An 11,823-nucleotide genomic window follows, 5' to 3' on the forward strand; every position below is an offset into this window, starting at 1 on the left:
CAATCCAACCGTTGGATCGTTACGGTACGTGGACACAACGTTCGTGACTCATAGAGGTAAGTTCTAACCGGAGTGATTTTGATTTTGAGGGTTTTAAGTTCGTTTGATAAGTTGATTCCCGAACTGGTTTTTAGGTGTGTCTCCAATTGATGTTACAAAGGATTTCTTTTTGAGAAAAGCTTAGAGCTATGGTGAAAGAGTCCATATTTACCAAGGTAAGGGTGGGGTTCGAATTATATAACCAGGAATATGATGATTGTATGTGGGATTAAGGTGTATGAATTTTTCCATGGATTATTTGTTGTGATTCTGTCGTGTTGATTCGATGAAATTAGTTGTTGTTGTGGTGATAATTGTTGTTGTTTTATGCAAAGTTGCAGGATGTTTCATTGACGATGTATACCTCTATTTATTGGTATAACGATGATATAGGCTTATGCCTTTGTGACGATGATGTTGTTTGTTGTGTGTGTTTGTTGCATTCATATACATATGCATTTTTGGTGATGGCCTGGATTGGCAAATTAGTGACGAAGGCTTATGCCTTGATGCCTTTGCTAACTGACAATTGGCGATGGGGGCTGAAGCCATGGGTACCACATGCATGTGCAATTGTAGAGTCTCATTATATGTGGCATGAGTGTGATTTAATTGTGACTTGAGTTGTTGTTGAATATGACGATGTGAAGTGAATTGTGATAATGTGAAGTGGTAATTATAAGTTGTTATGCTAATGACTTGTTGTGATAGGTACCATCTGGAAGATGAAAAATAGTTGTTATAACTATTATTATTATGTTGTTGATTTTGTTATTATAATTGTATAGTTTTAAATTGTTGTTATAGCTGCCGTCTGAAAGCTGTAAAGTGATAATTTTGTATGATTTAATTCTAACATATTAATTATCATACTTTTGTTTATATTTTTCGACATCTCACCCCTTCTGAATGATGTTTCCCTTACCGTGGAAAACGGACAGGTACTCAAGATAGCGGTGGAAGTTTTGAAGTGATTTTATGAAGTCTTTAGTTGTTGTTAGTCGAGTTGGTGTCTTGCTCTGATACGTAGCACTCGGGATGGGATTATGATTGTAGTTGTTGTTTTGTTGTTGTGTTATTACAGTTGAATAATAAGGAGTAATTATTGTTGTTTTAAGATGTTTTTGGTCGGATAAAAGTTGACGAATAATTATAAGTTGAAGTTTGATCTAGTTGAATAAACTTGTGTATCAATTATAATTTTAAAATTGTAGATGTCGAAAGCTATGTATCAAGGATAAATGAAATACAGGTTGTTTGTGGCTTTTAAGTTGAAAATGTAATGCCTCAGGTTTGATGTTTAAAATTTTTCGCACTCTGATTTTAATATAATTGTTGGGTAGATTTGGGGTGTTACACAGCCTACGTGATACAACTTAAGGGCTAATGCTTAAGACAAGTTAACACCCACTTTGTAAAGGCCAAATAAGGGAGTCATTGGGACAAAAAATGCCCAAATAATTTATGAAGTAAACCTAACCGCTGAATCAAAGTAAATCGAGATCTTGGAACATTTATCCCTTTAAAAAGGTGTCCCAACAAGGTTATATGATATTTTAAAAAAAAAAATCATTTGTCTTGTTTACTTGTCATTGCCACGTGTTATAGTGTTTGTAAAGAATACATAATGCATAATGCATATATTAGACGTGTAGAAATTTGTTGTTGTGTTTAGAATCTACGACGTAATCTTCTCAATAGCTCCCAACAAAGATTATTGGCCTCATTATAAAGGTGATACGGTTAGCCACAACTCAAACATGTGAAAAGTAAAAGAAAGGTCGATCTAATAGTACTCACATTAGAATCGAAAAAAACATTGATGGAAAAGTCTCAAGAAAATGTGGAATGTATCTATTTGCCGATCATGCATGCAAAAAGTGTCCAAACGATGTTGACAAGCCTAATTAAATATTTTGTTTTTTAATATTTTTTATATATTAATATTAGTTATTAATCAGTTATCATCTTTTGTTTCTTCAATTATAATTTACCCTACAAAATAATGACTTGTATACTTTCGGTAATAAAATTCAAACTATTCTCTCAATCATGAATCTTATTTTGTCCCTTTTTGAACTTTAATGGATGAATCAAATGATCATGTGAATGAGATTATATAATGAAGTTTAAATTTGGTAAGTTCAAATTCAAGTGGATGAATATGTGAACTTTAATCAAATTCAAGTGAGTTTTATGGTATTGCAAGTTCGTGAGAATTGAAACTTTGATTCAATTAAAAAGCTTCTTTTGTTCAATTATTTAAGTTCAACATATGAATGTATCGATTTAAATACTGAGTAAATGACATAGTGAATGGTATGGAAATGATATTGGATGAACTACAAAAATATTCAACTTTGTTAAACTCAAAACAAAATAAATGAAAGTATGCACTTTATTCAAATTCACATGTTGAATGATAAATGATTTTTTTTTATGAGAATGGCATTTTGATTTGAAACGAAAATGAATTCTTAGGCTTTGTTTGCGAATTTGGAGGGGAGAAAAAGGGAAGGTTTCCGAAAACAAAATTTAAAAAAAATGTAGGAAAATATTTGACATTTTTTGAAAAAAATTATTTTGTTTAAAATGATAAAAGAGTCATTATCATTACTAAATTTTTAATTTTTAGAATACTATAACAACCTAAAAGATATTTGAAAATTTTATGTATACCCTCCAAAACCCTTCTTCAATATAATTTTTGAACTCCCCCATTTTATGGGGTTTTTAATATTATAAATAAAATCAAACCGTCCAAAACCCTCCTACCCAAAATCTTTCTATTCTTTTCACTCAATCCTTCCTATTTTCTAAAACCTTCCCTCGCTTCCCGATCAAACTCGCAAATTAATTCATGATGATGGTTAACTTCAAATTCAAATATGATATATAAAATGTACGATGAATGAGATGAGAATGAAATGAAATAAACAAAATGATCCTCAAAACCAAGTTGCTTTCTAGTCTCTGGACTTATGATGAATAATTTGACTAAATTGCATATAGCCATGACATAGGGACCTTTCAGATGTTCTTAGAAAACAGCAGCAATGCAATGCAGAACATATAAAAAACAGCAGCAATGGACACATATAAAAGACAGCAGCAATGCAGAACAATCTTTATACAGAAATGGTAATGAAATGTATTAAACTCCTCAATCTTCTGATATTCAACATAGTTGAAATTATATTGTACAAATTTAGAGAAATGTGGGCTTATAACATCCCAATCCAAAATACTACACAATGCATGACACAAGCAAAGCAGACAATTAAATTCCATATCAACCATCTTATACTACAGTATCTGATCTGCTTGCTCTTGCAGATAGAACTTACAACAATTTCTGATTATGCCTTTGGCGTTTTACCCTCTATAGTCGTGTCTTTCTGTGTCGTGTATCCAAAAGTCAGGAAATCTACCAATGTTATACAACCTACCAAAAGATCAGTCATCCAAAAAATGCACAAAATGTCAAATAGTTGGATATCAACAGTTCACGAAGTTAAAACGATAACCCGGAGGCTCACAAACCCTTCAAAATACGCCATGCCATCTGCTACTCAAACTGGTTTTCGGTTAAATTATCTTCGAAATTCAGAGAATTGGCGGCAGTTAAAAGCATGTCCATTCCTCCAACACTTTCCAATTCTTCTACACATTTATTGTTGCAATTGTTTTCATTATTACCTCTTGGCTTTGAAACATTTTCACCGATTCTCAGCTTGTTATTCTCATACGCCCTTTTTGCCTGGGATATTGCCTTGATTCCGGCATCACATTTTTTGCAGAACCATTTCCCTTTTGGAATAGAAGATAGAGGAGGCTTCATGCAATGGATGTGATATGCATGATCACAGCCATCACAAAGGATAATTTGATCGTCATCATGATCGACGAGGCAAACTTGGCATAAACAAGAAGGGCAGTACCACCAACGACCATATGAATTTAATTGCTTGCTTGTCAAACACCTTACATGGTAGTAATTACTTGGGCAAAAAGGGTGACCACATATTCTAATTTTTTCACCATCAACTAGGACTTCATATCCGCACACTTTGCAATCCAGTGTTTTTTCCCCACCTTTAGATACTTGAACCCCATCATAGCTGTAATTTGATTTCTCTTCAAATCCATTAAGTGTTTCCTCATATGTAGTGAGGCTTTCATCACCAATTATTTTCTTCGGAGTCATTGCGTCATTCAACCTCGTACATACTACACAATTCTCATGCGGAGATCCAAAGCCACTGGTGGTGCAATTAGTACAATACCAGCTTTTGTGAGGTATTTCTTTCACTGCAGGCTCAATACAGGACAAATGGTACACCTTCTCACATGAATCGCACACCAAACAGTCTGTACCATCTGCCCTTTCTCCACAACGACTGCAACAGCAAATTTTATAGGTAGTGCATTCTTCTGTCTGTTCCGGTTTCATGTGTGAGTCCAATTCCTGGCAAAAAGTACTGATTAGAAAAACAAAACCAAAACAATTTTAATTAGCATTATAAGCAAATATCTCAAGCAAAGCCTTAATCATATCAAATGAGATTTGATACTCATAAATGGACAGGCATTTCCCAGTGCAACAGATTATTTGCATCCTGAACACAAGACTGTCATACACATCTAATAAATTAAACTTGTTATTAAACTCGGCTGTTCAGGCCATTATCTCGGCACGGAACAGCAAACCAAGAAAACTGCGTCAGACCGTCCCTTCTGTCATGGATGGGTGACTTGGCTGGTACGATCATAATAATGGGATTAGATTCGAAAGAACGCTGCTTTGACACTCTGACACGGCCGCATGTGATGTTACCCTAAAAATTTTTAGGATAGAAAGATTATTTTAGACTTTTATTTCTAAATATGGATACTTCAAAAATTTTGATTAATTTATTTGTTGTTAACAATTTTGTTTTCATTAGTATTAACTGTATTAGTGTCTGCGTCAATAAAATATCGGCAATTCCGCTCCTCACTCCCGTTCCATTCCATTTTTTGAGATGGTTGTACCGTTGCTATCCGAGATTAGAATTAAACAAGTCCACATCTGTTTTATTCAAGCAAATCGTTTAGGCTAGGGAATCGTTTAGTCCACATTGGTATATATATATATATATATATATATATATATATATATATATATATATATATATATATATATATATATATATATATATATATATATATATATATATATATATATATATATATACGCGCACACTCACACGCACATTTGGAACCACAGATATAATCTCATCTGTGAGCATGATCAGAAAATCCTTTCCTAAAATTTCACGTATTTGATCCCATCATGTATCTCAGAAAAACTTCACGAAAAATAAAATGTACCATTTTGTATTAGAATGGACAATATATATTAATAAACCACTACAGCTTCCATACAATTAATTGCCTATTCACATTTGATCAGGTATGCATGGAACTGGTCAGCAATAAACTATGGTGATATAACTATGACATAATGTCTATGGGCTTCCTGCTTTAAACATTTTCAAATTTTTCAAAAGAAAAGCATGAACACAACACAAGTGAAGAAATTTCTGATCTCTGCCTGGAACAGAGGGAAATAGATAATTTACTTGTGGAAGAGTTACATTACAGCCACAATAAAACAAGACGACGGAAAAGCATAATTTTGGTCTCAAATGTTGTGTTTCTGGTAATAACTGACTAATAAAAAATTAGTCTCTGTCTCTGCCATAATTAATGGCATGTCGCAGGTTTCGTTGTTTTTTCTTCATAATTCTTTCCTAAATTGATCGTAGATAGCTATCTCTATTTAATTAGCAGCCATGAAAATGAAATCATTTTTACAATGTTATTTCATATTTTCTCAATATATCAGAGGACACAGATGTATCTCAAGTACATACAACTACACAACCTGTATCTCGCAATAAACGAAACAAAACAACAGTGTCTAACTGCAATGTAAGAAAAAATAGCTATATTTTAAACATATCTAATAGCATACACCTCTAATATTTGGTAAGAACAGCTCGTGAAATATCAAAACGTAATTTTAAAACACTTACAATTTGTTTTTCATCTTCAAATGTGCTCTGCGCTGAAACTCCAACCTGAAGATATGGGAAATTGTTGTTTACAAGGAAAGCAAATAGGAACAGAGAATAAACTTTGAAACTTATGTGATTCGGCAGAATTTGATTACCAGTTCAGAGTAGAAAGTTGTTGACATGATAGAGAGGCTTTTAGAAAGAGCAGAGATCTCGTTACCAACATCTTGAAGCTTTCTCCAGACCTAGATTACAAATCAGGAATATCCATACAAAATAAGAACCAGCAACTAACATGGAACATGCTATGAAGTACCATCAAACAAAACTAAAATAAACTAGTGGATCATATTATGATTTCTCCTAGCAGTGATACACGATAAATCAACCACTTCAAATCAACATTTTTGTATAATTAGCATTAAACATTAAGAGATAGCCAAAAGAAATAAATATGTTATGCCTGTATTCATAATACAAACTCAGCTTTTTCAGCAAGTTAACAACTGACAGTAACTAACATCTGATAGTTATCAACAGTTACACAAGAGTAGCTAAGAATAGCTTGTAATTTGTTGGCAAGAGGGAAGGACTTACTATCCTGAACAGAGCAATGAGTGTAGCCATTGTGAAGTAAAGGGGTCTGAACGGCAAGATTAAAAGAAAATATAATAAAGATTACCGAAGTCAAGGAGGAGTTAGGAAGGAGTGGCAGCATAAAGCAGCAGAAAACCCAAGGTGAAGTGAGGCTTGAATACAGTGGAAATCTGAGTGAAATGGGGTGTACAGGATCATAAAAATAAGACTGCAGCTCAAAGTTTTCCCTGTGTTTTGAGTTTTTCAGACTCGCTAACTTGTGAGTAAACTTGGGAGTCCAAGCAAGCTAGTAGAGTTAGCAGGGATTTGATTCAAAGAGAGCTAGCATGAGTACACGAGTTAACTCGCTAGTTAAACACAAATGAAATGGAAACCAAATTAACTGAAAATTTGTCTTCTATGCAGAGCTTAAAGTATTTATTATTTACTGTAAATTTGCTTCTGAAATCGGTTTTCTATCAATAACAGAGGTAAGTGTACACAGTCTACACAGATACTGCTATGAAATCATTCTGAAACAACCCCATGCAGTTCGTGAGGCGTGTTTCTCTCTCACCATTACCCTTATTCGCTTCTCCCTTTCATCTATCTGACCTCTATTCCCGCTTATATTCCCCTTAGGCCCAAATTCCTAACATATCCCGTTTATTTCAAGTTTAATCATAATTCATTTGCAACAGGTGCAGGTAGTTATCTCCTGTCAATTCCTCTTGCTGGTAATGTGAGGATTGATCCCCTACTTACACTTAAGGATGTCGCCAACTATCACAAAACTGAATTCTCAATACTTATCACACAGAAAACAGTTGACCCAATTAATCTGAGATTCTAGATTTGTACATACTTCATATTTTTACAACAAGACAGATAAAATTCAAAAATATCAATTTCAAATAGCATAAACAGAGGAGACGAAGCATATTGTTCACGAAAAGCCAGCAGATTGCAAAGTGCAAACTATAAAACAGGATAAGATGGCACTTTTACTATCAAACACCTACAAACACAAACCACTGTGAATCATGATAAACGATTTCAATCAAAATCTCAATAAACGGTTTAAATTCAAATCTATAAGTAATTTGGACAACAACACTAAAACAAAGCCATATAAAACAAGGTAATCAAGACAGCACAAGAAAATTACATGAAAGGTCTATAAAGTGCAACTGCAGACCATCAAACACATTGATACAAGTCAACTCATTCTTCCAATTATGCACATATATCCGCACGAAAGCCCGTCCACTGCCCCATCTTTTCACACTATAAATGCAATGAATGGAAGATATTTTTTATCATGGATAAATCCCTTTGTTAATTATATAAACCAAAAAAACCTGGCACAGCAAACTTTTAAAAATGAAGTATTTATATTGCCATGAATAATTTTTTCTATAGTTTTGTTGCTAGTAGAAAGAACCCTTATTTACTGTCTAAAGAAAGGATCTCTTCAAAGTGAAGTTAGAAATAGAAACTCAAAAGTTTGATGCAGAAAGTACTAATGATTGTACATGATAAAGAATGCATAAACATCAGCCATAAGACTTAAGACCCCAACATCATGGGCTTAGATAAACCAGATATTCAGTCATCTGTGATTCTTAACTTGCATCAAGCATATAGGAATATATAAATTGTCTAGTTATATAGAGACTGCTAAAAAATACCTGTTGAATATCTGACAAGAAAAGTGCAGGTGATGGTTCATAAGTTTTCTGCTTCATCCTTGTGTTCACGATACTAAAATCCAATACGCTTTCAGGCTCTATTCCTTTGAAATTTTCAAGTAAAGTATTGCGTAATGAATTGAATTTTTCTGAGTTTAATATATCGTGGAGCAAGCGCTGACACTTCTCAGTCCCACCATGGTTATGGGGTTCACTAGAAGATCCATTTTGCTTGACATGTGTGTGCCCATTAGCTTCAGCCTGTGGTCTGTGAGATAAGCAGTCAAATTGTGAAGAAAATCCATGTCCATCTTTGTCAATTTTAGAAGTTCCCTGCTGTCAAAATAAGTTGGAGCTTAAAATTAAATGAATCTAAAGTACTTAGGAATGGATAGGTCAAGAAAGCGCACAACAGGTAGTTCTAGCAGAAGAACCAACCATAACTGTGGTGGCACAACTTCTTTGAGGATGCTGAACTAGTGCTTGCCCTATGCACCCCTCTATGCCACCATCGACATTGCCTAATGACTGATATGAATGCTTTAGTACATCATTCCCCCAATGTCTATGGGCACAATCATTTTCAGTATTGCCCAAAGTTGCATCAAAGGGTTCCTTCACAGCCTGCATTAAAAAATAAGAAACAAATACAGCACTTAAGAAATAATTAAGATAATGTATTGTTCTTCAAGACATCTATCTGTCAGGGACTGGATCATATTATCGTGTAATGTATACATAAAAGTTGAACCCCAACAACAGGACTTTTATGAGATAAAATGAATTAATATTGTAATATAATGAAAAGGAAGAAAAATTTAATCTCCCATTCTCCAGCCAAAGTTTTAGCATCTCAACTTTCAAATTAAACATCCTATGCATATCAATATGATTTTATATTTAACCTGAATATTATCCTATTATCAATAAACACAGGAAATTGTGGTGTTTCTTATATAATAATACAAAGAAATTAGCCAAATTGTGGTGTTCCTTATACAGCCAAATTTCTGCATATTGTTATTCGAATATCAATTTGTCTAGGTAAATTGCATTCCCGCCATTCTAAATTTGCAGGAAATAGGTTGCAACTAGCCTCTATTTAAGCAGAGAATGAATTTTCATCCAAACAGAATAGTTGCTGGAGGATACTATCATGGCACTGCCCAATATAAATAAAGCAGAATTAATAAACTAGTCTGCTCTTGCCATTGAAGTTTCAACAGATGGTCCTGAATCAATAAGATCAAGAATATCATTTCATTTCCCTAGCACCTGAAGTTTGGGGTACTTTGGTCTAGATTTTGCAGGTTAACTACAATGGAGTAGGCGCATGATCATCTACTTGAAAAAACCAGTAAATAAAACATAAAAGACTGATGAACCTAATACTTGCAAAAAAACAGTAAATATAACATTAAAGACAGATGAATCTAGAAATTAAGTGCGTTGAGAAAATTGACGCATAAATCACATTTAGAAATTAGATCTAATTAAACATTCCCATTTTTCTGGTTGATATTTCCTCTTTTCAGTCATTCCTTTGAGAACAGACATTGGATACATAGGTACACTGTACATATAATGGAAAACAAAGAGGAGGACAAACCTGGTCTCCCATATGACTTGTAGTTTCCACACATTTTCTCCAATCCTCCTTAGCTTTGCCTTTTGAGCTTGACTTATCATATTTCCGCCTCTTGTAAGTTAGAAGACAAGTAAGTCCACCAGAGCCCCCTTCGCCAGAATCAAACCCATCTGCAATTGGCACCCCATTGCTAACGCGTTCACTTTTCAAAACTCCGCCCTCTTCAATAACACCATTTTCATTCACCCCACTATTCAATACTTCACTTTTCAAATCCCCAGCCACATCAGTAATACCATTTCCATTGGCTAGTACCACCCCATCATTCGTGGCTTCACTTTTCGAGTGTCGATCCTCTACAAATACACCATTTCCATTTACCCCGTTACTCGATATTTTACTTTCCAAAACCCCAGCCACATCAATAACACCATTTCCATTGGCAAATACCACCCCATCGTTCAGGTCTTCACTTTTCAAGTGCCGATCCTCTTCAAATACACCATTTCCATTAAACGCACTATTTGATGCTTCACTTTTCAAAACCCTAGCCACATCAGTAACTTCATTCCCATAGCCAAATACCACCCCATTGCTCATAGCTTCACTTTTCGAGTGTCGAGCCTCTTCAAATACACCATTCCCATTTACCCCATTATTCAATACTTCACTTTTCAAATCCCCACCCACATCAGCAACACCATTTCCGATGGCAAATACCACCCCATCATTCACGGCTTCACTTTTCAAATGTCGAACCTCTTCAGCAACACCATTCCCATTGGAAATTGGCACCTCATCAGAAATGGCTTTGCGTTTCAAACACCGAATTCCTTCAGCACATTTAGTGTCACCAGGACTCCTCACTCCTTCCTCAGCTCCCATATCAAAACAACAATCATCACTCACGGCTTCACTTTTCAAGCCCCGAGCCTCTTCAGCAACACCATCCCCATTTAAAATTGGCACCTCATCAGAAACAGCTTCGAGTTTCAAACCCTGAACTCCTCCACTACATTCAGTATAATCATCAGGACTGCCCATTCCTTCCTCGGTATTCATATCAAAATAAAAACAACTACAAAACCCTATTTTACAAACAGAACAAAATTAGGGTTTCAAATTGAAGCCACACAACCTTCCAAGATCCAAGATTTTACCCAGATTTACTCACACAATAACTTCAAACAACGAACACCACTCAAAAAGACAATGGAAATTAAACCACACCCCTCTTGCAACTGAAGAAATTTCAAATTCTCAAAAAAAAGTTCCTAGAGCAAAGAGACTGAGGGTTGCGTTTAGCCCCGGTGCATGATAAAGTGAGAGATTAAAATGGAAATGCAAAGAGAAAGGTTAAGATGAGGAGGAAAAAAGGGTTTGAAAGTGGTGAGTAGTGAAAAGGTGAGTGTGAGAAACGGTGGAGTTCACCTGAATTCGGTGGCGCTGCTACGCCAAACACCGCTTTGCTCTCAGCTCTTTCGCTTATCCGAGTTGTTTTAGAACCCGACGCCGACGCTTCAGTGGATACTAGTTCAACTTATTTTCAACTTACATTTTCCGCCTTGTTGACGGTTATTATCTAATAATTCCTTTTGACAATTTTACTCTTTGGGACAAAAAGGTAAATCTCTTTTTTTTACATTGTAAAAATTAAATTTTTATAAATAAATAATTAAATTTATTATTGATATGAAATTTAATTAAAATTGTTCAAACACGACAAAAAGTCAACATAAATCTACTGAAACAGAAATAAATTGACCGACAAAAAAATTAAGCGAAATGTTAAATCACATTATTTTCTTTTTATAAACGTTGATATTGAGAAATATGATCATGTGGGACAGACTGGCAGTCGAAAAAG

At 34.6% G+C, this 11,823-nt stretch overlaps 1 protein-coding gene across 3 annotated transcripts; it reads right to left on the bottom strand.

The window, feature by feature from the left end:
• Positions 1-3,189: 3,189 nt before the first annotated feature.
• Positions 3,190-11,498, bottom strand: LOC131626429 (PHD finger protein EHD3-like). 3 transcript variants are annotated; one of them, XM_058897238.1, is made up of 6 exons: positions 9,978-11,498; positions 8,807-8,992; positions 8,369-8,701; positions 6,257-6,346; positions 6,120-6,164; positions 3,190-4,507 (listed from the first exon to the last, which is right to left on the bottom strand). In XM_058897238.1, exons 1-6 carry the CDS (start codon positions 11,016-11,018, stop codon positions 3,608-3,610), a joined length of 2,595 nt encoding a protein of 864 aa, XP_058753221.1. In that variant the 5' UTR covers positions 11,019-11,498; the 3' UTR covers positions 3,190-3,607. The 3 variants fall into 3 exon arrangements, with proteins under 3 accessions (XP_058753221.1, XP_058753220.1, XP_058753223.1); XM_058897237.1 differs by having other exon boundaries at positions 8,369-8,704; XM_058897240.1 differs by lacking the exon at positions 3,190-4,507 and adding an exon at positions 4,515-4,877 and having other exon boundaries at positions 8,369-8,704.
• Between the last annotated feature and the right edge of the window lie 325 nt (positions 11,499-11,823).

Source organism: Vicia villosa, unplaced genomic scaffold (genome assembly GCF_029867415.1).
Source record: "Vicia villosa cultivar HV-30 ecotype Madison, WI unplaced genomic scaffold, Vvil1.0 ctg.000287F_1_1, whole genome shotgun sequence".
NCBI classification, from domain to species: domain Eukaryota; kingdom Viridiplantae; phylum Streptophyta; class Magnoliopsida; order Fabales; family Fabaceae; genus Vicia; species Vicia villosa.